The following is a 22993-nucleotide window of genomic DNA, read 5'->3' as shown; positions in this document are numbered from 1 at the left end:
CCGTCGTTTCCTCGCACTCTCCCTGCTTCCAGCTGCCCTCCACCATCCATGGCACTCCCACCCTGCCCACGACAGGGGAATCCAACAGCAGCGTGCCTCGCTGCCCTCACACCATCGCTGCCCAGGGCACAAGGGGCACCAAGGCCTGCTCGGGGAGGTGATGGAGTCACCACTCCTGGAGGTGTTTGAGGACAAACTGGACGTGGCACTCAGCGCCATGGTCCGGTTAACACGGTGGTGTTCGGTCACGGGTCTGACTGGATGACCTCAGAAGTTTATCCCAATTTAATTGATTCTGTGGTCGCTGTAGTCTCATTTATACTCTATTATTTCTACCCAGGAATCACAGGCCTGACCCTTTCATGACTTTAAGCAGCCCTCCAGCCCAGCGTCCCCTCCCTGTATGAGGGACAGGGCGCCGTCAACTCGCCGCAACGCAGGTGGCGGACGCACGGGCTTCTTCACCCTCTACCTCCGACCTTCAGCGCTTCACCCTCCGCTCTTTTTCCCATGTCTAAGGGGAATTGCTCAGGACCTCCTTGGAACCCAGGACGGACCGAACCGGGCGGTCCAGCTCCCCTCAGACCCCCCATCCGCTGCCCAACCCCGCCGCCGCCATTGGCCCCCGCCGCGGCTGCGCTCGGAGCGCGGCCTCCCCTCCCCTCCCATCCCCTCCCGCCGAGCGGCGCAGGCGCAGCTGCTCGCGGGCGAGCGTTGGCCCCGCCCCGCCCCTCGCGGCCCCGCGCGAGCCGCGGCCGTTGTTGTCAGTCGCGGCTCGGAGGCGCAGCGGGAGCGGCCGCAGCGCCGGGTCCCGTCCGAGCGCAGCGCGGGCGAGGGGCGCCACCCGCCGCAGCCCCGCTGGCCTTCCCCGCTGGGCTCTTGGACCCTCTCCGTCTCCTCCTCTGTCCCTCCTTCCCTCCCCGCGGAGCTCCCCGTCCCCGTCGCCGCTCCCGAGGGCAGTCGCAGCGGGCGCTGCCCATGCAGGGGGCGGCGCGGGGCGCGGCGCCCCGAGGAGACGCCGCCGCTGCCGCCGCTGCGGGCAGTAAGTTGCCGGCGGGGTTGGGCCGCGTTCGGCTCGGGCTGGGCCGGTGGGGTGTGGTGGGTTCCTTCCTCCCCCTCCCGGAGCCGGCCGAGCCCAATGGCGGCCTCGGCCCAGGGGGAGGAGGAGGCGGTGAGGGGACGTTTCCCGGCCGCCACCGAAGGTCGGTGTGTCGGTGCCGGCGGGGCTGGAGGGGAGGGCTCGGGGAAGGGAGGGGAGAAGCGGTTGTTTCTGCGGGCACGGCGCGCTCCCGGGATGCGGGTGTTCATGCGGGATCGGCGGGTCCCGGAATGCGGGTGTTCCTGCGGGGACGATGGGCTCCCCGGACGCGGCTGTTCCTGCGGGGACAGCGGGCTCCCGGGATGCAGGTGTTCCGCAGGGACGGCGGGCGGCCGGCAGCCTGCCGTGCGTGCCCCCGGCGCGGCGGAGTGTCCGTGCGGCACGGCCCCGTGTGACCGCGGTGACACCGGCCCCGCGCGGGTGACCGCGGTGACACCGGCCCCTCCGCCACTCCCCCGCTGCTGCTGCTGCCCGCGCCGGCCCCGCCGCGCGTGTTGTGCTGCCGGGAAGAGGAAAATAAAATAAACAAGCCAGGCGAGAGCCTCGGGTCCGGCCGCGGGTGCGTTTTAGGGGAATGACGGTGCATCTCGCCCCTCGGAAGCCGGTGCGTAGCCAACAGGTTTGCCTTGGTCTCCTTGTGCCCAGAGCTGGAGCGTGCCCCTCCTGACAGAGGCTGGAAGTATCCCTCGTTCTTTGTCAGTACGTGCCGTGCTGCTGTCAGCGCACTCACTACGTTCAATTCACTGCCTAGAGATTAGTGTAGAAATCGGTAGAATAACTAGCAAGGTCCTGCACAGGGGTCTTTGTGCTTATTGTCAGGTGAGTTTTGCACTCAGGTGCTTAAATTAGTGGAAGATGACTTTTCAAAATAGTTGATGTGCTGTCGTGGTAATAGTTGAAGGGCAGATACATGTGGTTGGTTTTATTTGTTTTGGTTTGGGGTTTTTAAATTTTTTTTTTTTTTTCTAGTAAGTAGGGTTTTACTCAGTAGACTGAGTAAAGTGTTGGAGATCATCCACTAGGGCAAAACCCCCTGTACTGGCCAGAGGATGGTTGGTGACAAAAGTGACCTATTTTCAGGTTGGATATTTTTATTGGTAGGAGATGCTAGTATACCTGTGAAGGAGAAACCTTTATATGGGATACACGCTTTGGATTTTTGCTTATTCATAAATAGTTTCTTCTTGATCATCTCACTTCCAAGAGCTTGTTATGAGCAGATGAGGGCAAAGCAGTCGTTTCTTTGGTGGTACCATTACAGTTCCTGGAGCAGCTGAAGCGTATTGTATGATTTTCAGCCATCTAGCATGAATGAAGTGCATGCAAATATGCTTACGCCTGCCCTCTGTAGTGCAGTCGCTACTTAGTCATATCTGCTGCTTTTTTGGAGTTGTTTATTGTGGATATATTTGGATCTTCAGGCTCTGGGGAAGGACCAGTTTAACGAATCTCTGCAAAGTGAAATCTGTATAGAAGTGTTTACTAGCAAATGTTTATTGTGTTGCAGTTAAGCATTTTTTTTAAGGCATGCACCATTAGGAACTGAGTTAAAGAATCCTGGGACTTTTTTGGCAGATATATCACAGATAGTGGGAAATTGGCTTGTGGGTGTTTTTGTACTATTGCTGATCCTTCAAAGGAATCTGAAACAAGTAAGAACTAACAATCATTGCCAAACAGTGCAGTCAAATTTTACCTTGTGAAACATGTCAAAATGTTTACTTAGACTAATGTCTGCCCCTTTGACTTCTAGTGCATACAATATCCAGATTAGAGGACTTAATAATAAAAACTAAGGGGGAGAAAGTCCAGTCTTGTTTCTTAATTTTCCTGAATATCCTAAATTATGAAAAAGGTGGTAGAATGATGACATATTTTTTTCAAGTGATAGGAAAGGGAAGCTAACCTGACTGCTGGGGCTTTGCCTGGTAGGCAAGGTAGCATCTACAACAGCACATTCATCTGGCTCTTTTAAGAGCATCTTTATGATCCACACTTGAGGCTTTCATCAAAAACAGGGAAAAGGGAGAATTGCATCTTTAGTGTACTTACTGTGTTATGGTTTTTGTTGTCATTTTACCCAACTGAGAAGCAAGAAAATACAGTTTGAGCATGGGACACCCTACAGGTTACTGGTGTTCCTTGAATCATTGTGCTATGAGAACTGATAGTGCCATGTGGTGTGGGTGGTTGCACTGTAATAAATAGTCTGCTTTCTGATTATTTTAAAGAAATAACGTGTTAAGGGTGTGCATGCTAATATGCTACAGCAGATATTCTTTTACTTGCAGCAGTCATCTTGTGCACTGTTCTGACCAGCCTGGTCCCTTCTAACTGCCTTTGAATCATACTTGAATAATTCTTTTGCAGTCTACACCTTCAGTGTATCATTGTCCCTTTTATCCCACTGGCAACTGTAATGCCAAAGTAGCACCTTTGTCTTGCTTGGCCTGCCTTGCTTTCAAGGGCACAATATCCTGGTGCAGCTACATTTTTTCCTCACAATGTGTCTCTTGTGAAATAATGTATTTCCTTGTCTGGATTCTCAAAATTTCACTGAAATGCTGTGGCTGTGAAACTTATTGGCGAACATCTGCCCATTCCTACTTAATTGTGTTTATGATTGTGTCTTAAAATAAGGAACCAATGAAACGTGGTTCAGATCAGGGATATAGAGCTGAGCTGCAGTTTATGATGAATATAGTAATATTAAATTCTATAAGCTCTTAACTTTAGCAGCCTCTGAGGTTTGCCCATCTTCTGTGTCACGTTATTTTGAAGCACTTAACTGGAATGCTACAGCTGCTATAATAATGTAAAGTACCTGTTGTTTTAATGCACATAACAGTATTATGTAAGAGCTTAAGAGGATTTGAAAAAAACATATATTCCCTTACAACTCTAGGATAACTCACCCTGGCGGAGTTCTAGTACATATAAGTTGATTGAGTCACCGATGTTAAGAACTTTAATGAGAAATAATTATACTTGCAAAGTATAAAACAGTGCATGTTCACTTTCTGAAAAGCTGAATCCCTCTGTTACAGTGATCTTCTACAACTGTGCTGGGACACAAATGTTACACTGTATTTGACAGCCTGTTTTCTTTCTTTATGTATCATTGTGGGTTTTTCTGCAGCAGAAAGTTGCAGAAAAAGGAGTTACTGACTACTATCTAGTTACTGACTGGACTTTACTTGAGAGATGATGGCCTAGGCTTTATTATAATCTTAGTTCATGTTAAAGCGTGGCAAATTTCAGGTGTCTGGCTGTTCCTGATTAATTTGGGATGCTATAAATGAGAATAAGGTATTGAAACTGAGTAACTGTTGGTTGAAGTCAACATATTTGTCAAGATTTAAGCAGTTTGTATCCTAGATGGAAAACACCAGTCTCATAGTGGCAACTTAAGTCAATTCAGTACTTGAATTTTGTGTTACCAGATTTATGGCTAATCAAACAAAACTATATGATATTTGACCTTGAAGATATTAAGAAATTTAATAGCAATTATTGTTGTTTGTAATAGGTACTAAGGGTATGCACACATATTTGCGTCTGAACGCTTGTGTTTGAGATGTGTGATGCTTTCACCTCCCTTGATATGGGAAGAAAATCATGTTTGTGGTTCTGAATTTACACAACAAAGATGTAGGTATTAAAACAGGGCTAACATTGAAATGTTATGCCACACTGAAGTGTTCACTGATTAATGGCAGAATGTTTAGAGCTTCTCTTAATGGTCTTAGCTGCACTGCCTGGCATGACAAAATTATGTAGTAATGTTAATCAATAGACATTGGAAAAAGGTGAAACATTTCTGAGAGTTCATGAACATGGAGTAGATGAAGCAGCTTCTCTAAAGGAGTTTAGTTTGGTGGAGAAATCGAGTTATCTGCTTTCTGCAAAGTTTCTGCAATAAGTTTCTTAGATATAAAGATTTAGCGTGCTGTCTAAAAGATAGTGATAATATCACGAATCACCCGATATGCAGAATATTTCTTCATCAGTTCATGTTCCTAGCTATTCTGGGGGAAGAAAAAAGAAGAAAAAAAAAAGAAAATATGATGGGATTTAGAATATTAAAAATCTTCAAAAATCTACTTGGATACTGTTTATCAAGCTTGGAAAAGTATAATTTTGGGCTAGGGCGTCCAACTACCATGAGTTATCTCTGTTGCTTATACAATTGTTGACAGAAATACCAGATCTGGATTGCTTAAATGTACGAATGTCTGTAACTAAGATATCCATGCAAATTTTCCGTAGTTGATGAAAATTTTTTCTGTTAGTGGGAACTGCAAAACATGAGATTATCAGCTGAAACTAATTTTTCTATATGTTATGACATCACAGGGTCTGAACAAAGTTTTATAACTGATTTACAGATATAGAAAGAAAGTACTAGCAGATATCACAAAACATGGAATAAGTACTTTTAAAAGACGTTATCACACACTACTGTGCAGAGGATAATTTATGAGACGTGGCTATTCAGGAAGATCTGGTATTTTTCTATACAGTGATACTTCAGGAGCAGCTTCAGAGCTTAAGTGCTGTATTGCTGAAGCCTTTGGTATGTAAACAGGGTAATGTCTCCCTTGCTTTTTTTCTTTAAAAATGAAAGACTGCCGGCTGGCCTTAGAGAGAAGGCATAAGAGGAAAACAGATACAACATGAGATTAATTGCTCTTGGAGCTGTGGCTTGTGTGAGGACTTTAAATGGTGTAAAGCTATTGCTGAGTTCTTAAATCTATAGGGCAACTTGTATTTGTCTTGTGTAATACCTCCTCTTAGAAATGGAAAGTACCTTGTGAACTGCAGCAAATTATCAGCAAGGTTGTGAAAGTACTTTGGGCTTTTAACATATTTCACAATTGGAACCAGTGCCAGGAACTACCAGTGATGGGTTTGTCAGTGGCTCGTAGTTCCATCAGTCTTAGTCTTGGCTCATAGTTCCATCAGTCTCTGTCCTCTTAATAACTTTGGGTCTAGTATGTAATCATCATCCCACTGTTACTGTCTTACTATTGCTTTGGGGTCTGTACATCAGCGTAGCTTCTGTTTTTTCTCATTCACCTGCTTGGAAAGAAAAAGGAAATAAACATTCTTGACTTTTAAAGGGGAGGCCTTGAAGGACCAATTCAGATCCAGTGGCTTCTTAAGTTGTCTGTATGGAGGGTGATTCTCACACCAACTATTAGGTGGAGTTTCTACAACACAGTTCTCAAATTTTAGTTTGCTTTTTGCTAGTGCTCTGAAGATCACTTACCCCAGCTTAACTGCGTGAAAGAGGAAAGCTTATATTGTCTCTGGTTGATGTTACTGCGCTAGTCTTAAGAAAAGAGATGGTAGACAGCAATCTGTAGATCTGAAAGTTTGGGAATTCCTTATCTAAGAAATAAATGTGTTTTTTAATTGATGATATCCAGAATCCTGCATTGTATCTTTTACATTTTCTTTTTCTGATGCATTTGATCTACTTCAAAGTGTCCTGCTCTTAGGTCATGCAGGCTCTCATCATTTTCTGTTATGAAATTCTGTTTGTAACTTTTTTCTTCTCAAATCTATAATAGTGCTGCCCTTCCCATCCTCCAACATTTTGTTGGCCCAGGAGCAATGTTTTACCAAGTTTATTGACCTGCCAAATATTTCTGCTGCTGGCTGTTTACTGAATAATGGACCTTAGATTTGAAGAATTCTTGTTGGCATTTTGCTTTTACTTCAATACTAAGAAGAGTTAAGTCTAGACATCAGTAGCTCTAATGCCTGCAATACATTCTAAAATGATGAAACACATTTCATTAGGGATTTCCCAAATGTTTAGAATGGCGAAACTTCATCAGCAATTGATGCCTCTTGTATCTTTTCAAAGCAAAATTCTACAGACTGTTTAAAACTAGGGAGTACAGTTAAGTTTTGCAGGTTAATTCTTCTTTTTATGCTTGTAACACAGCATTACTTGATAACTCTTCATCATTTTAGAGGTAGTCAGTGCTGAATAGTAGAGAGAATAGAGAGGTTTCCTGATATATCTTGACATGTCAGTAACACAGTAAGGGCTGGACATGGACCCTGATGCCTAACAGGAAAATTAAAGAAGTGCATGTGCACCTTGAAAAAAATCTATAGTGTTTTATCACGGAACTCACTGGGAGCAGGAGAGTTTATAGGGTTTGTCATCAGTGGAAGGGAAGATATGTGTGTATGCTGTGGTGCAGTCACATGAAGTAGAAAATAAAGCTTTAGAGGCCATTGCATATATACTGGCTGAGTTGTAACACTGCTGCCTCTGTGAATTGTTTTCCTCTGCCCCCCAAAAACGCTGCATGTACAAAATGTTTGGCTGTAGGGTGAGTGTAGATTGCCATGGTTTCTTTGAGTACCTTTGAGTGGTAGTTGTGAAGGCCATAGGAAGGTGGAGGAAGAAGGGCTGGATCATGACACCTGTATGCAAACAGAAGGAGAATACACTTTCCTGGGGTACTGACTCCCATAGTGAGTCTTGAATACTCAGGAAATACAGGGTACTAGGAGCTTCAGAAGTTTGAAATACGCTCGAGGAGTTGCATAATGACAAGTTTTCAGGCCATGTGATATGCATTGAGTGTGGTTTTTCACGTCACTCTGGCAGTGCCTTTTGGCTGCTTCTAGTGTGTTGGTGCTCCCTTATACCAAAGGAAAGGTGATAAAAAGTCCTCAGGGGGAAAGCAGGTTGATACATAAGTAAAGCTGTAACAGTGCAAGTAGTGGGTCATATAGTAACAAGACAAACTGTTTTTAAAGGTTCATAGATTACCCTGTAAAGACACCTTACATTAGGATGGCAGATAAAAATTGGGAGGAAATATTGGAAAAAAATATAAAAAATTATACTTGCAGTTTATTTTACTGAGTTAATATGTTATTCATATTGCTCTCAGATTCCTATGATTTGTACGAATTATTTTCAGAGTGAAAGAAAAATTGCTTCTGAATCTCCATATTCTGTGTATGTCAGATTTTGTATTTAGTGTTTCTAGGAACACAATCAACATAAGTCTTACCATCAACATACAATTATGTAGTAAATAAATGATTGGTATAGATGCTGTTACTTATCTGAGATATAAGAGAGCAAAAGGAGAAGCAGGGTAAAACTTTAATCTCTCTGGTGGATGTATGTAATGTGTGCATCCACTGAACTATTCATTCTAAACTCCTGTTACAGAAAATGAAAGCATGTGCTTTTACAAAATGATTCATCTGATCTCTTAGGCTATCTGCTTTAGGGTGCAATTTGTTTTATCACAGACTCTTATCTGTGTTGACTGAATCTCCATTTATCGTGAAGGGAGACAGGAATGGTTAGCTGTCTGTGGACAGACAAGTCCCAGTGAAGATTACTTCAGCTTTTATGTCTGTTGGACTGATGATGCAGGGAAGTCTTTGCATTGATAGTTTTTCAACATTTTGTTTAAATGGGACCGTGAAGCTTCATTTTCTAAAGTAAGCTAATACACACATTAGGGTAAGATGAACTAGGCTGGTCTTACATGCAGTGTGTAATCTAATGAAACTTTTTGAATAGGGTGAATTGCTTAAAGAAAAACTAGTGTCTCTGAAACATGCTCCTTTTTCTAAACAGATCTATTCATCCATCTTTTAAAGATGGTTGAATCACAATGCTGTTGCTAAGCTTTTTAATAGGATGCATGTGATATTACAAAACAGCTCCTGCAGATCTCCATTAGGGGCTGTTTGCAGTGTTTTGTGGGATAGGTACATAAGCTTCTGTGGAAAGAAGGATCTGTTCTGAATTTATTTACTGGTAAATGTCTACACTGCATAAAATGAGTATTGGGGGCGTAGCTGAGTTCTGGTATAATTAGGGAAAAATGCATTTTTAGAACCATAATTAGCCACGTGGATTAAGCGCTGCTAATGGTTAGTTAACTCACCAACTAGAAAAACCAAACTCTAATGCTGAAAGATGAACTTATCAGGGGTTTAACATAATGTGAATGAAAAGACAGGTAAATATTTTCTGTGATATAGCTGTCTTAAATGCTTTTTTGCAGGCTGTCATTTGGCTTGCTGTTAACATGTGGCTGGTGGAAATTTTGCTTGTTGTCTGCTTTAGTTGGAATTGCTTCACTTGGGAAAATGTTCAAGAGATCACACTGTAAACTGGATCACCAAAATGATCCATCATTAAAAGTAATCCTGTTTTGGAGGGTCATGGCAAAACTAGAGGCTTGTGTGGTTTCATCTGTAGTCAGCCCCAGAAGTTGTACTGTTGTAACTAAGGAGACAACAACAAAGGGGCTCAAAGAGGCTCGAGCTTGAAATAGTGGATCCTTAAGTACTGTCAAAATTCTACTTTCTTAGTCTTAAGAGAAACTGAGAAAAAGAAACTGCTCTGAAATGTATTGGTATGGCAACTGTGCTCCTTTAGATAGCATATTTAAATTGTAACCAAGGCTTGCATCTATATACACCGTGACATTTTTGCATCCACTTCCTACTACTGAACAATTCTAAACTTTAGTACTTTCCAACCATGTGTTACATCTGAGATCTCTGTATTTAGCGGTAGGAGCTTCATCTATGCAGATTTATTTTAAAACTACAGAGTTAAGGGTTAGTTGGTCTGTTATTGTGGAGACTTTAAGTTAAACTGTTAATGAATTTGCATTAATTTCGTTAAAGCTAATGGGGCTGCAACATTACTAAACATAGTTTATCTTCCGTTTCTGTAAGCTCTTATATGAGAGAGTAATCAATAGGATATTTCTCCATTGCTTAAATGTAACTGGGTTTTGCTGGAATTCTGTTGACAGGTTGATTTTTATGTGTATTCTGTGATTTAAAGTTGAATCACTTGTTGAGTTTGTACAATGATGGTTGAGAATGTGCCAAGTGAACAAAGTAATGAACATAAATCTTTCCTTACTGCTGAGTGTTGCAGTTGAATTCAGACAAGCTGTCTTTAATTTGTGTGCTCCAGTTTCCCTTTGATTTCTTTAATCTAGAAGCAGTTAAGAGTCAGATTAGGATGCTGTGGAGACAGCAGTACTATAAAGCATGTTTGTGTGTGGGGTTTTGTTATTGTTGTTGGGTTTTTTTAAATGCTGGCAATCTCTTCAGGAGTGAGACTCTGGAGTTGCATGACCATATGGGGCACAGCTGATTAATATATCCCCTTCTGCTTCATACAGGCTAAGATTAGGTGGTTTATGTATGTACATGGACTGGTTTTCATTAGTGTTCATTTTGGGGTTAGGTCAGTATGATGGAACATTACACAACTGTAAAGCAAAGTATTGCTTGGAAGCATTGTTAGTGTGCAGTAGTAGTGAAAGAACCCTCAAAATGGCCTAAGAAAGTAGAATAGAACAAACCAGAAAATGAGTAGAGATAGGTGAGAGGAATGCTAAAGCCTGTGGAATAACCTCTGCAAAAGGATTTATAGACTAGGATTAGAACAAAATTGAGTTGAAGCTAGGAAGGAAGGAAACTAATTCTGAGTTGCTTGAGGCAAGGTAAATGGAGTATGATGGTTCTTGTTTTGGAACAGATGGTGAATGAGAAGATGCACAAATTATCAAGAGATTAAAAACAAACAAGAGGAAGTGGTTCTTCTCACAGCACATAGTTAAGTTAGTCAGCTCTGCTGCAGTATGTTCTTGATGCTAAAAATTCACATGCTTTAATAAAGCACCTGCCCAGTTTCACAGGGAGGGGTGGAGTAGAATCCATCAAGTGCTATTAAACACAAACCCACTGCTCTCAGATGTAAAGAAGTTTTTGAGTCTCTGAAAGATAAGGAGAGTTTTATTGTTTATTGTTGTATTTGCCATTGTATTATGTTCCCTATGCGTTCTGTAATAGTTCCTACCAGGAAGGAGAGTGGGCATTTCGCTTAATGTAGCTTGCTTTAATTCAGTTTTGTGCTTTTTTGAATAAGGATGGGATGTTGTTACATGGGAATGGTAGGGGAAGCTCTGTAAGATGAGCAGTTTGTGAAGTGTTGGGAAGCAGATATGCCAAACATCTTCTAGTGGAGTGGTTTTTGAAAGAGCATGTGAAGCATAGTGCTTAGTAGCAGAATAAAAGGGTGCATACAGCAACACAAAACCCAGTGAAGTTTGTTGAAGCTTGATGACTATCTTTAAAGAAAACACAAAACCCCAAACCTCAATGTTTACTTTGTTTGTTATTGTATTAATGCTTGTTGTACTTAACCCTGTTCCTTGTCTAGGTTATGACGTTTTGGAAGTTAATTGATTTCATTCAAATTTTACAGGCGTGGAGGTCTCAAACTGAATTCTATGGGTTTTGTGGAAGCAGACAGCTGGATAGAGAAGAGGTTGTACCATGGCTCCAGCTGAGAGAAGCAGTAAGGTGAGCTTGTTAAACATCACAGAATCCTCATAGGACCCCCAGCCTTGTAATTGAATTCATATGAAACCAGGTTCATTAGTTTCACTGTCTGTGAAATAACTTGTTTAGCAGGGAGTGTTTTTAATCTAATGCTTACATTTCAACTTGAGAATAACTAATGTAAGGGGCTGTTTGGTTGCCAGCTTCCTTTTCAAAGTTTTTCTTTTTGAAGTTCAGTTTTGAAACTGAAAATATATTCTAAAGAGCTGTTTTTTCTGTATTTTAGAGTTGGCAATGAGCCATCTAATTTTCATATTTCTAACTGCTTTGTACTCAAAGTTGGAGAAATGGTTAGCTTTTTGATAGCTACAGTTTTTTTTTAAACCTCAATCTAAGTTAATACAGGAAAAATTCTGGTAGGTTTTGTATGTGGAAAAACAAAAAAAGACAATGGGACATAAGACCTTCAAAACTAGTTTTGAATATGAATATTTTGTAAGTTTGGTCTTGTTTGCTTAAATGCCAAATACCTGGTAAGCAGGAATTCACTACACAAAAGCTGAACTCTTCTTCCCCTTCTCCTCACTCATTCCCAGGCCTGATGAGCATATGCAGCCTACCTCCAAACTTTTTATCACCAGTTTGTGTAACTTCAGCCAAAATATTTACCAACAAGTTTTATTTACCACTGAGTGCATCCAACCCAAATGTTTCATTTCAGCCTTCAAAGCTTTGTTCCCTTGCTGTAATTACAGTATTGATTGATAATGCTTAAGCTAATTAGAGTAACACAATTAAGTATTGTATGTTACTTTACTAAGCAGAAAGCTGTTAAAAAGGGGGAGGTAAAAGTCCCAAGTCATGCCATCTGAACTTTGTATTAAAGCTGTTTCATGTGCAATGTGAAGGGATGTGCCAAAAAAGGGATGTGTTAAGTATGTTCCTCTTGATATTCTGTGCTGCCCAGCTGTTTTATAGTGTATCTGGAAAAGGTACAGATTTCAGCTTTGCCAGTTTTAACAGTCTTTATAACATCGAGTTCAAGTGCTGCTTGAAATGTTTCTGACTCGTGACAATGAAAGCCACTAAATTTGTGACAAGTTTTCATTACTGAAGTGTTAAAACTCACTTTCTTCGAGCATACTGATAATGTGGTGTCAGAAATCTGCAAGTTAGCACAGCCTGCCGTACTAAATCCTTTGCAAAAATTTCTGAACATGATTTCATAAATAATCTGTAGTAATGTGCTAATGTAACCTGGGGTAATTACAGGATAATAATTTTGCTTACTTTTATACAAGTATGTAATCTTGTCTCTTTGTTTTTAGGTATGCTTGGCAGTGATTATGGACTATTTATTTGCATCAGATACTCTTATATGAAAATACCACGTTTCCAAAGAGCTTAAATATTATTTCATCTTCTGAAACAGAATGGCAGGCTTCAAACGAGGATATGATGGAAAAATTGCAGGATTGTATGACTTGGATAAAACTTTGGGCAGAGGCCATTTTGCTGTGGTCAAACTTGCTCGGCATGTCTTTACAGGTGAAAAAGTAGCAGTAAAAGTCATTGACAAGACCAAACTGGACACTCTTGCCACTGGCCATCTCTTTCAGGAAGTCAGGTGCATGAAATTAGTGCAGCATCCCAACATTGTGCGGCTGTACGAAGTGATTGACACCCAGACAAAGCTTTATCTCATCTTAGAGCTAGGGGATGGCGGAGATATGTTTGATTACATCATGAAACACGAGGAAGGTCTCAATGAGGATCTGGCAAAAAAATACTTTGCTCAAATAGTTCATGCTATATCCTACTGCCATAAACTGCATGTAGTTCATAGAGACTTAAAACCAGAGAATGTGGTTTTCTTTGAAAAACAAGGACTTGTGAAATTGACTGATTTTGGCTTCAGCAACAAATTTCAGCCTGGAAAGAAGCTCACCACAAGCTGTGGATCTCTTGCCTATTCTGCTCCTGAAATTTTACTTGGGGATGAATATGATGCACCAGCAGTGGGTATGTATGTCTGCTTTGAATTCAACCAGTAATCTATAAACATAAATACCATGATCTTGTACCTCTGTGTTCTGTTTCAAGATAATGCCAAATATGGAAGGCAGCTAATAGGCAAGAAGCAATATAACCTCGATGAGCTGTGGATGAGGTCATGTTGGAGCAGCTCTGTTTGGAGGAGATACTCAAACATTCTCGAATATGCTTTAAAATTATTTTTGTATGAAATGGTGCAATTGTATAGATTGTAATTATTTTTTTTAAATTAATAATAATGTGGATGCAATGAGTATATTTGTAAATACTGTGTTAGAGAGAACCCATCATCTTTTCTGAAAAGTTGCCTGTTTCGAATTTATTTTTGACAAGACCCCACACTCCCTTGCGCCCAGCCACGAGTGACTTTCTTTGCTCAATTTAGCCATGTAAGAATAGCATTGTGAGCCCAGGCTGCTTACATGTTCTGCTGCAAGGTGGTGGGAAGCCATGTGTACCAAGTACTAACTCAGCTATCGAAGGAGGAGACAGGGAGTTAGGTTAGAGAAAGCCTCAGCTCCCTCTATCCCACCTCTGCCCTTTCATTGTCTGAGAACCAAAAGTATTGGATGAGTTCTCAGTTGCTCCTGATTGTGTAAAAGATAAAAGAAATAGTAATGTGTAAATGAGTCCACATGTTTCTAGCTGCAAAGTGGAGTGTGCAGGGTGGACTGCTACATGTAATTCTCTTGCTGTCTCTCTTAGGTCTACTGCTTACGGTAGTAGAAGTAATTTAGAGTCTTTTTAGAATAGCTGTAAACACTGCTGGGGTCACTGAATATTGTCCTGTAGTCATACAGATTGCTTAAATCTGTTAGTTGAGGTACAGCTCACTTCCCCAGCAGGTGTAGGCACATATAATTGCAAATGGTGCTTCAAGAATAGCCTCTGGTAGTCAATGTGCCTCTTGTTTTTATCTGATACTTTCATGGGTGTTATAGCACCCATTAGGACTCTGTACATGGCTCTGTGTGTTTTGTTATGTTTTATAGTAGTGACTGTAGTGATGGTTTAAATTAAGGCAGAGTTGTCCAGGTTTTTGCTAATTTTCCTGAGGTGAACAATCAGCTAATTTTGTGTCCTGACAGGCACACTGTTGAACTACAATTCTTGCATTATTTTTAAACATAAATATTTTTAGCTGTTAGGTAAAATATTTAGGTTCTTTGCCTAAACATTTGAATAGCACTTTGTGGCTTCTGTCTTTGAATAGGTATTGTACTCTGGGTTTTCCAGACTTGAAAGTACTTTCCCAAGTGTGCTGTAATTAGGAAATTTGGATCTTTGTTATCTCTGGGTTTGCAAATTGATGTTGATGGTACAGTGATACTTTACAAAATAATTTCTGTTTGGAGTCAGATGATTCAGATGAGTTGATTCTGGTTTTATTAGAGGCAAACTAGAGCTCCTAATTCCTGAGTTTTTCTGTGTTCTCTTATCTCCTCTTGAGAATTTCCTGCAGGATGAGTGTAACTGACAGCAGTGGCCTTCAAAACTAGATGGAAAAGTGCATTTGTTAATTACAAGTTATACAATGCCTTATGTGAATTATTTCTTGAAAAATGGAATAGCAGTCAAATTTTGGAGGATGAGCAGAAAATTAGGTTTTGATGTTGCTGCCCAGTTGAAGATGCTTGGAAAAAGGAGGTGTGTGGAGATTAATGGGGGAAGGGGAATTAGGAGTGTTATGACCAGATGGTCCAAACTGAATTATATAGTTAACAAATCATGCTTTGGACCTCTTAATGATAAATGTAATAATGTTTGTTAGAGGACTTTGTAAACAACTAGGGAGGTAAACTTCTGAATAGTGCTAAAAGAAAATTTTTGAATGGATTCAGAGAGAGGGAGGACTGGTTAATATGGTGTGTATCACATTAATATGATTGATGTGAACAGTAGAAAAATTAGGAAAAAATTTAACTATTTAACTTTTAACTAGTGTCTAAGGATGCCAGTTATCTTCTATTTCTGAGAATATTTAAATATCCCTCCATGGTTAGTTCTTGCTTACTTATTCCCCAGTATGCTGTCTCAGCTGCTGGATACTTCAAACTTCAGTCCTAGTTGAGCAATTGCAGTGGTTGTATCCTAACATTTTAGTGGCACATTTTTCATCACTTTGTAATGCACTATGAAATCTTTCTGAAGTACTGTCAGTTACTAGAGTAAAAATACCAAAATTTACTATAAGATTCCAGTAAGATGATGACCTTGAAGGGTCTGGATTTTACTTTTCTAACTATAGGTAAAAAGGTAAGATACACTATACAAATTTTCTAAATATGATTTATGTATTTTAAATACAAAGATCATGGGGGGGAAAAACAGGGCCTTTTTTAAAGCCCTCTTTCCCCCAAAAGAAATCTTAAATGTAGGTTTAGGAAATCTGTCACTAAAATTGTAATTATGTAACTGAGAAATGAGCTTCTGCAAACCTTTCTTAAACTTGAAAGATAAACTTTCATGCTAGGATGAGATTGTACTTGTGGGCTAGGAGTATGTATAAATTCAAAAATAGAAATTTTCAAGAAAGAAATTTCATCAGGTATATTGTGATGCCAATAATGTGCAAGGTGTGTCTGTATAGCTTGAAATAGTGGTGGAGTGCTGTGAGCTCATTCAGCTGTTGGCTGAATGGGGCTATTAATATTGCCATAATAGTGACTGACAGTGGCAAAGATCCTTCCACCACTTAGGATGAAATTACATTACAGCTGAACCAATCTAAAAACTTATTCCTTAGTAAAAAGGAGGTCATGCTCTCCCCAGTGCAGTGACATGGTCATGCCCCCTTGTGAGCATCTGACCACTTGAAATCTAACTCAGTTTACTAAAATGACAAATTGAAATGGATTCCCCTGCTTACACTCTGTCCGTATTAAAGTACCTTCGCATTCATTGTGTTTTTAAAACCCCATGCCTGTTGTTATTTATGCAAAATTATTGCAAAAATTATTGGAACTAAAACTGATCAGAGTCTATGATGGGGTTTTTTTGGCCAAAGAGTGTGCCACAAATGTGGCTTTTTGGATCTCTTATGAATAATATTAGAATGGGTATATAAAGGAAGATAATTTACATTTTCTTTCAACAAACAACTGAAATATTTAGGGCAAGTCTTTATTCAGTTTTATGCTTAATAAAGAGAATAGAAAAGCTTGCTTTTTGAAAACAACTGTTTCAGCTAGTTGAGGATTAATCTGCCCTTTGTGATGTCATTTGAAAGTTTGCACACTTGAAAAGAGCCTAGTTAATTTAGGTCTCTCATTTCCTTTTGTGTTTAATGCTGTAGTTAAAATGATGCAAGAGGAATATTGGGCAATGATCATATGTTCCCAGGGCTTGTCAAAAAGCTGAGTGAGTTAAGATAATGAGAAGTTCTGTTGCTTGTAATTTCCCGTGGTTTTTTCATACTTAATTAAAATTTGTTCCAATCAAAGTGAGAGGATTGTTGTTGGACATAAAGTTCATTTCCTAAATCAATGGATGTGCTGCTTTAGATCAGAGTTCTGTCTAGAGCAGTGGTGTGCTACCATGAGCTCCATCAGTATTTAAAAGCTGATAACTACAGATGCGAAAGAACTGTGTACTTCTGGTAGTACTCTTCCTTGTGCTCTACCACCATCAACAGAAATTGGATCATTAAATAAATAGAAATTGCCTCTTTCCTAGGTGATAAAATTTAGTTGGAGTTTTTTAGATGAGTTGATTCTTTCAGAGGAGGGCAGGTTCTATTTTAACTGCTTGGCATCTCTACAAAGTGTGTGTGAAGCGCTGTGTAGGCTACAGTAAGACATAGACACTTGTGATAAGTTCATGTTATTGTAGTTGGGTATTTTGCAAATGCATGGAAACATTTGCAGAGTAAATTCATTCTTCTGGGCATAAAAAATGGGCAAATTCAGATTGTAGCATTGGGATTTTGTATATTTAGCACAGTTGAGCACTGGCCTTTAGGAAAGCACTGTAATACACAAATAACATTGCAGTTACCATCACAGTTACTTGGCATTGCAGTTTGTCATCACAGCAACACACAGAGAATGGTGGCAAGATGTTCTTCATAAAAGACATGACTAACGAGAATATTGTGGCTGCTGTAGCTCAGTGCTACTCAACTGGCACTTTGTAGTCCAAATGCAGCTTGCTGCTGCCTTGGAAGTTGCAGATAACTTCTGCTGCTTTAGTAGTTAGACAGGGGCTTGCACAACTCAGACCTGGATATCTTCTGTCAGTATGGTAAAACTATGCATTCATTACCTGGTCATGTGTTTTTGATTGCAGAAGGAAACGGGCCTTGTTATACAGACTCTCTGCTTTCCTGAGATGGTGATACACTGCCTTTAGACCCACTTTGTGTCTGTTGGAATTCTTTTCTTTCCTTTTTGCATCAAGCATTTGCAAGGGCTTTTTACTTAAATATAGTATTGCTGGAGTGTGCTTAGTGTTTCCAAGCTTCAGCCATGTTCACAGGGTGCTTGAGCATAGCCAGCTAGCCCCAGTGACCCTGTGTGGCCTGTGTGGAGCTGGTTTGGATGTTCCTGGGTGTGTATAACACTTGATTCTCAAACTGAATGACTAATGTCAACCTGTGGCTATATACAGTAACCTTTTGCACTAAAAAACTACTGAATATAAGATTTGACTGACTGGTATTAAAAAAGAAGGTTGTAAGATACTTGCAGATCATAAACAATATTGAATAACTGAGCATACCTGGCAACATTTTGGAGTTTGAGTATGCTCAAAATCAGATTATAGCCAAGTTCTCAGCAATTAGAAGCATTTCTCTGCTTGTTTGGTTTAGAAAATCTCCCTTGTCGTTGTTATATTTCAGCACTTCAGATCATTTATACTTAGATACAGTATGGAATGATCTTGAGGCTGGAAGGGCACTGAAAGTGTTGTGATACTTGGCTGCTTCCAGTATAAGGTGTGCCTCCCCTTCTGTTTTGCTTGCATCAGTGCAGAGCTACCCCTTCTCCTGTGCTGCACTCTGCTGCATGGCTGGCCCTTTGATGAACTGACTGTTAGCAGCTAACTTGACAGAAAACTGTTAGAAAGCCAAAAACTGACAGAAAAGCTGCTCTCTGCAAGCTTAAACTTCTGCCAGGTTAGCAGAGCTGCATGTTCCCTTAGGATGGAGTGGAAGAGGTGCTGCACAGGAAGTGAAGGGAAGGAATCTGGAGCTTGGAGAAGAGTTCTGGGGGAGAGGGGTAGGACCTGTCTCTTGAGTTAGGAAGTTTAGGTAATACCAGCTCTGCCTGGCTCACTTACTTTCCACCTTCTGTGTAAGAGAAACTCTTTTGACTGAAATTCATCATCATTGCCAGTCTATTTTTAGGAGAATTGTACACTCTAGTTCTTGGCTTCAAATGTTATTTGAAGCAAAACAGAAGAAACTGATGCATTAGGTGTATTTTGTTCTGCTGTGTTCTCTAGTGTACTGGTGTTAGTGGCCAAGCTTTTCTGCTTAACTTTGCTTTGCTGTGTGTCTCATCATACTGCTGAAAAAACTGAGTCAAATCAGAAATTAACTTTTTATACTTTTTAGAAGGGGCAAACAGAACAAATTGGTTGTAGAACACTTTTAGAAAGTCAGAGTTTTGAGGATAACAAAGTATTTATGTTCTTGCATGCAAATAGTGAAGTTTATTTTTAATGAAATGGGAGTTCAGTTTTCATGCAGTTTGCTATCCTTTGGTTCTTTTTTTCCCCATCAATCTAATTACTGTACTGACCAGAAACTATTTTTAGTGCTTAAAATTGAGGATGTTACATTGCAAGTATTGGAGCCTTGCATTGGGAAGTGAAGCTTTGATGTGATGGGCTGCAATGAACAAGGGGAATCTGTGACCCTGATAACTTCTCAGTAAATCTGAGCAAGTTAATATTTATCAAGTATAATTTAGGTTCTGTTCTGGATTACTTTATGCAGAAGTTTCCATGCATTCACCAGCAAACTGCTGGATGAAGCAAAGAATAATTTATCCAAGTGAAACTACAGAGACACTGTCGAGATAGGCTTCAGTTACTGCTATATCAGCTAAACTGTAATTTAAATAGAGATACAGTCATGTTGCTGTGTTCATGGGAGAACTGTTTTCATAGTATTTCAAGCTGCTGTTGTGCAGCAAGGTTTCGTTATGATGAATACATCTCCACAGCCAGGAAGCTTAATTTCATCTATCTTTCAAATATGTACTCAGATTAATTATTTCCAGCTTGTGGCTGACTAATTTGGCAACACAGATCTGGTGGGACCAAAATCAGTGGTGTACTACCTAGTTATAAACCAGATGCCCAAGTTTTGCATTCATGTGTAAAGCTGTATTCAGGTGTTAATTTTTTCTAAATAAAGTACAAATTATGCATTATACAACTAAAATGTGTAGGAAAAGATAGTTCATCCAAAATCATGAAGAATTTTTAATATACCAGAAGCAAATTATCTTTATATACCAAAAAAATAACAAAGTCATTGCAGTGAAACATGTGCAATAGCCGTATGTGCTGTGTAGACTTTGGTATGTCCAATGATTTTGAAAACATATTTTATAAAGAAGAAAACTTCCTTTTATTTTTAACTAATTATTATTGGGTTTTATTCTGGCTAATTATTTTCTGGAGGAGTAGTATTGGAATTCATGCAGAAAATGTTGGTTTAGTTTGTTTTTTTAATATAGATTCAGTGACTTTTTTGGCTGACCAACATATATCAAAGGAGATAGAATATATTTTTAAATGCAGAACTGATGATTTGGAGTAAAACAGGCTATTTTGGAAGAAAGGAATGCATGTGTTCAGTAAGACCTTTCAATGGTGATATTTTCTGTTAAAATACTGAAACTTGAAATGTATTAGTAACTAAAAAAAACCAGTTGTTTTTATTTTAGCGGTTTTATTCAATCAGCAAAACCCATGCTATGGACTTCAGGGAAAAATCATGAAATCATAGAATTGTTTGAGTTGGAAGGAACCTTAAAGACCATGTATTCCCAACCCTCTGCTCTGGGCAGGGAACCTCTCACCAGAGCAGGTTGCTCAGAGCGCCATCCAGCCTGGCCTTGAGCACTGACAGCAAATGGAGCATCCATAACTTCTCTGGACAGCCTGTGCCTCACCACCTTGACAGTGAAGAATTTCTTCCAAATATCCAATGTAAACTTGCCCCCTCTCAGTTTAAAGTCATCGTCAGCCTTTGTCCTGTCACTCCATGCCCATGTGGAAAGTCCCTCTCCAGCTCTTTTGTCTCCCCAGGACCTTCTCTTTTCCAGGTTAAACCACCCCAACTCTCTAAGGCTGTCTCCACAGGAGAGGTGCTCCAGCTCTCTGATCATCTTCATGGCCTTCTCCCTGCAGCAGCTCCGTGTCCTCCTTATGCTGGGGCTTCCAGAGAATGAGTACTGGCTGCCAGACTGAATGAGAACAGGAATCACTTCTGAAGATATGACTTAGTTACTGATGATTGTGTTGTCTTAGTCAAGGGAGATAACTTAAAACAGACTGTTTCACCAGACAGATAATCTAATTAGGGAAATAATTTGCTAAATGCCATTTGCTATTTATGCTCTTTTTTTGGAGGGACAGGAAAGGAAAAGATTTTCCTTCATGCTCTTGTCTGCTATGTGTACTAATAGTAATATAGACGGGATTTTTATTGCTTTAAAACAAAGAAAACCCCCATTCTGAATGTTAATTTAAAAAATGTTAGCCTTGATTGTGGATGGTTTCTTCCTCAGCGTTCAGCAAGGGAAAAATAAATGCCATTATAGAAAGATGAAAAAAGTTGGGTTACCAGATGGTAGCCTCTCTGAGAACTGGAGAGGTCAATATACGAGTTTATTCAAAGTCTTTTTCATTAAAAATTAAAGCATGAAAGAATAGTTAAATCAGCTAAAAATTGAGTTTCTCTGAAAAAGTAATCCTTATTCTTTACTCTTACACTTGAAATTTTACTGGTCCAGTTTGAGCATATTCCAGATTTTTCAGTAGTCTTTGCACATGCCAGTGTAAAAATACTTGTGATATACAGAAATGCTGAACTCTTTTTTTCACAATTATTCTCTACCTTCTCACTACTGACTTTATGCAAGGGCTGCAGCTTTTAAAGATTTTTAGCTTATACAGGAGTGGAAATACTTCTCATACTCTCTTTTAGAAGCACAAGTATATCAACAAGCACCATTCAAATGATTCACTGGTATGATACCAGCTTTTATCTTTTGTACTGTTGTATATAATGTTTTATCACTATTTTTAGTAGAAGTCTCATTTTCTACAGTGTTTCACCTGTCATTTGAATTTTTACTCTTAAATTGTGTTTTGGTTCTTCAGACAGTTCTGTGAAGCTGTGCTATACTTTGAGTATTCATTCAGTTTCCCTCAGCCTATTCTGTGAACAGGTTCTTGAATTCCAGCTTGTAACAAGCATGCTTGCTACTTATCCTCGTGAGCTGCCAGCCTGTACCTGCTCCTGAGCCCATCACAATTCCACCCTCCAATCCACATGAAGTAGTTCACCTCGGGGTTTTTGTGTCTTGAGCTCAAAAGAGCAGTCTGCAGGTCTCAGTTGTTCCCCAGCCCTGAACATCCCCAGAGTGCAGAGATACTGATGATCTTACATAGATGTTTTTCCTATTTAGCTTTGCATACAAGAACTAGGTATTGAAGTGCTGGTGTGTTGAATCTCTTCTAAGGCTTGCATTCAGCAGGTCTCTATGGATTGGGCTTTCTTCATGAAATGTCCTCTGAAAAGGTAGCAGCAGCAGGGGGAACCTTCTTCAGTGCCTTAACGCAGGGGTTAGAGTGACTGCCCATAATCCTGGAAATTGGGGTCCATTTCCACCCTTCTTTTATCCAGTCTGTTTGTTGACAAAATAAACATGTAAACACCTCTGTCATCTCCATAAAAGTGGGTTTGTTTCCTTTTAGCTTAAGTGGCTCCTAGTAGAAAATAACTATAATGTTCAGCTGTTACAGTAAATCATGTGAAGAGAAATTTGTAAAACCTGGCTAAATTTACTCAATATTACAAGTCACGTTTGAAGAAAGAGACTTTATGTAGAAACATACATCTTATCAGCTGAGCAATATACACTGTAAACTGTTAAGCAGTTCTAAATTTAAGTTAGGAGGGAAAAAATCAACCCTTTGCCCATCAAGGTCTGAAATAAACAACTTCAGTACGTAGACTCAATTTACATTATGTATGTAAATGCAAATATGTCTATTCCAAAATGAATATGGATTTTTCATTGCTTAAAATCACAAGTTCATATAGCATATATAAAGTGTGACAAATGTCTGACTGAGGAACAGTAGGAAATTGAGGGAATATGAAGGTATCACTTAAGTTGTAACTTGCTGAAGTCCTAAGTACTTATTTTAGGAATAAATCACAAACTTCAGAAAGCAGTAAGTGGCCAATGAAATGGTGAAGCAGATGAATATGGATAATCTTTGTGCAGT

At 40.0% G+C, this 22993-nt stretch overlaps 1 protein-coding gene across 1 annotated transcript in view; it reads left to right on the top strand.

Moving 5' to 3' along the window:
• Positions 1–758: 758 nt before the first annotated feature.
• SNRK (SNF related kinase) overlaps positions 759–22993 on the top strand; it is a 39969-nt gene continuing 17734 nt past the window's right edge. The window contains exons 1-3 of the mRNA XM_064704731.1: positions 759–1042; positions 11388–11485; positions 12793–13486. Coding sequence (XP_064560801.1) covers positions 12898–13486 — 589 coding nt within the window. The 5' untranslated portion in view covers positions 759–1042; positions 11388–11485; positions 12793–12897. The remainder of the gene's footprint in view (positions 1043–11387; positions 11486–12792; positions 13487–22993) is intronic.

The sequence above is a fragment of the Zonotrichia leucophrys genome, chromosome 2, assembly GCF_028769735.1.
Source record: "Zonotrichia leucophrys gambelii isolate GWCS_2022_RI chromosome 2, RI_Zleu_2.0, whole genome shotgun sequence".
In the NCBI taxonomy this organism is placed as follows: domain Eukaryota; kingdom Metazoa; phylum Chordata; class Aves; order Passeriformes; family Passerellidae; genus Zonotrichia; species Zonotrichia leucophrys.
This window is presented reverse-complemented; position numbering and strand designations above follow the sequence as displayed.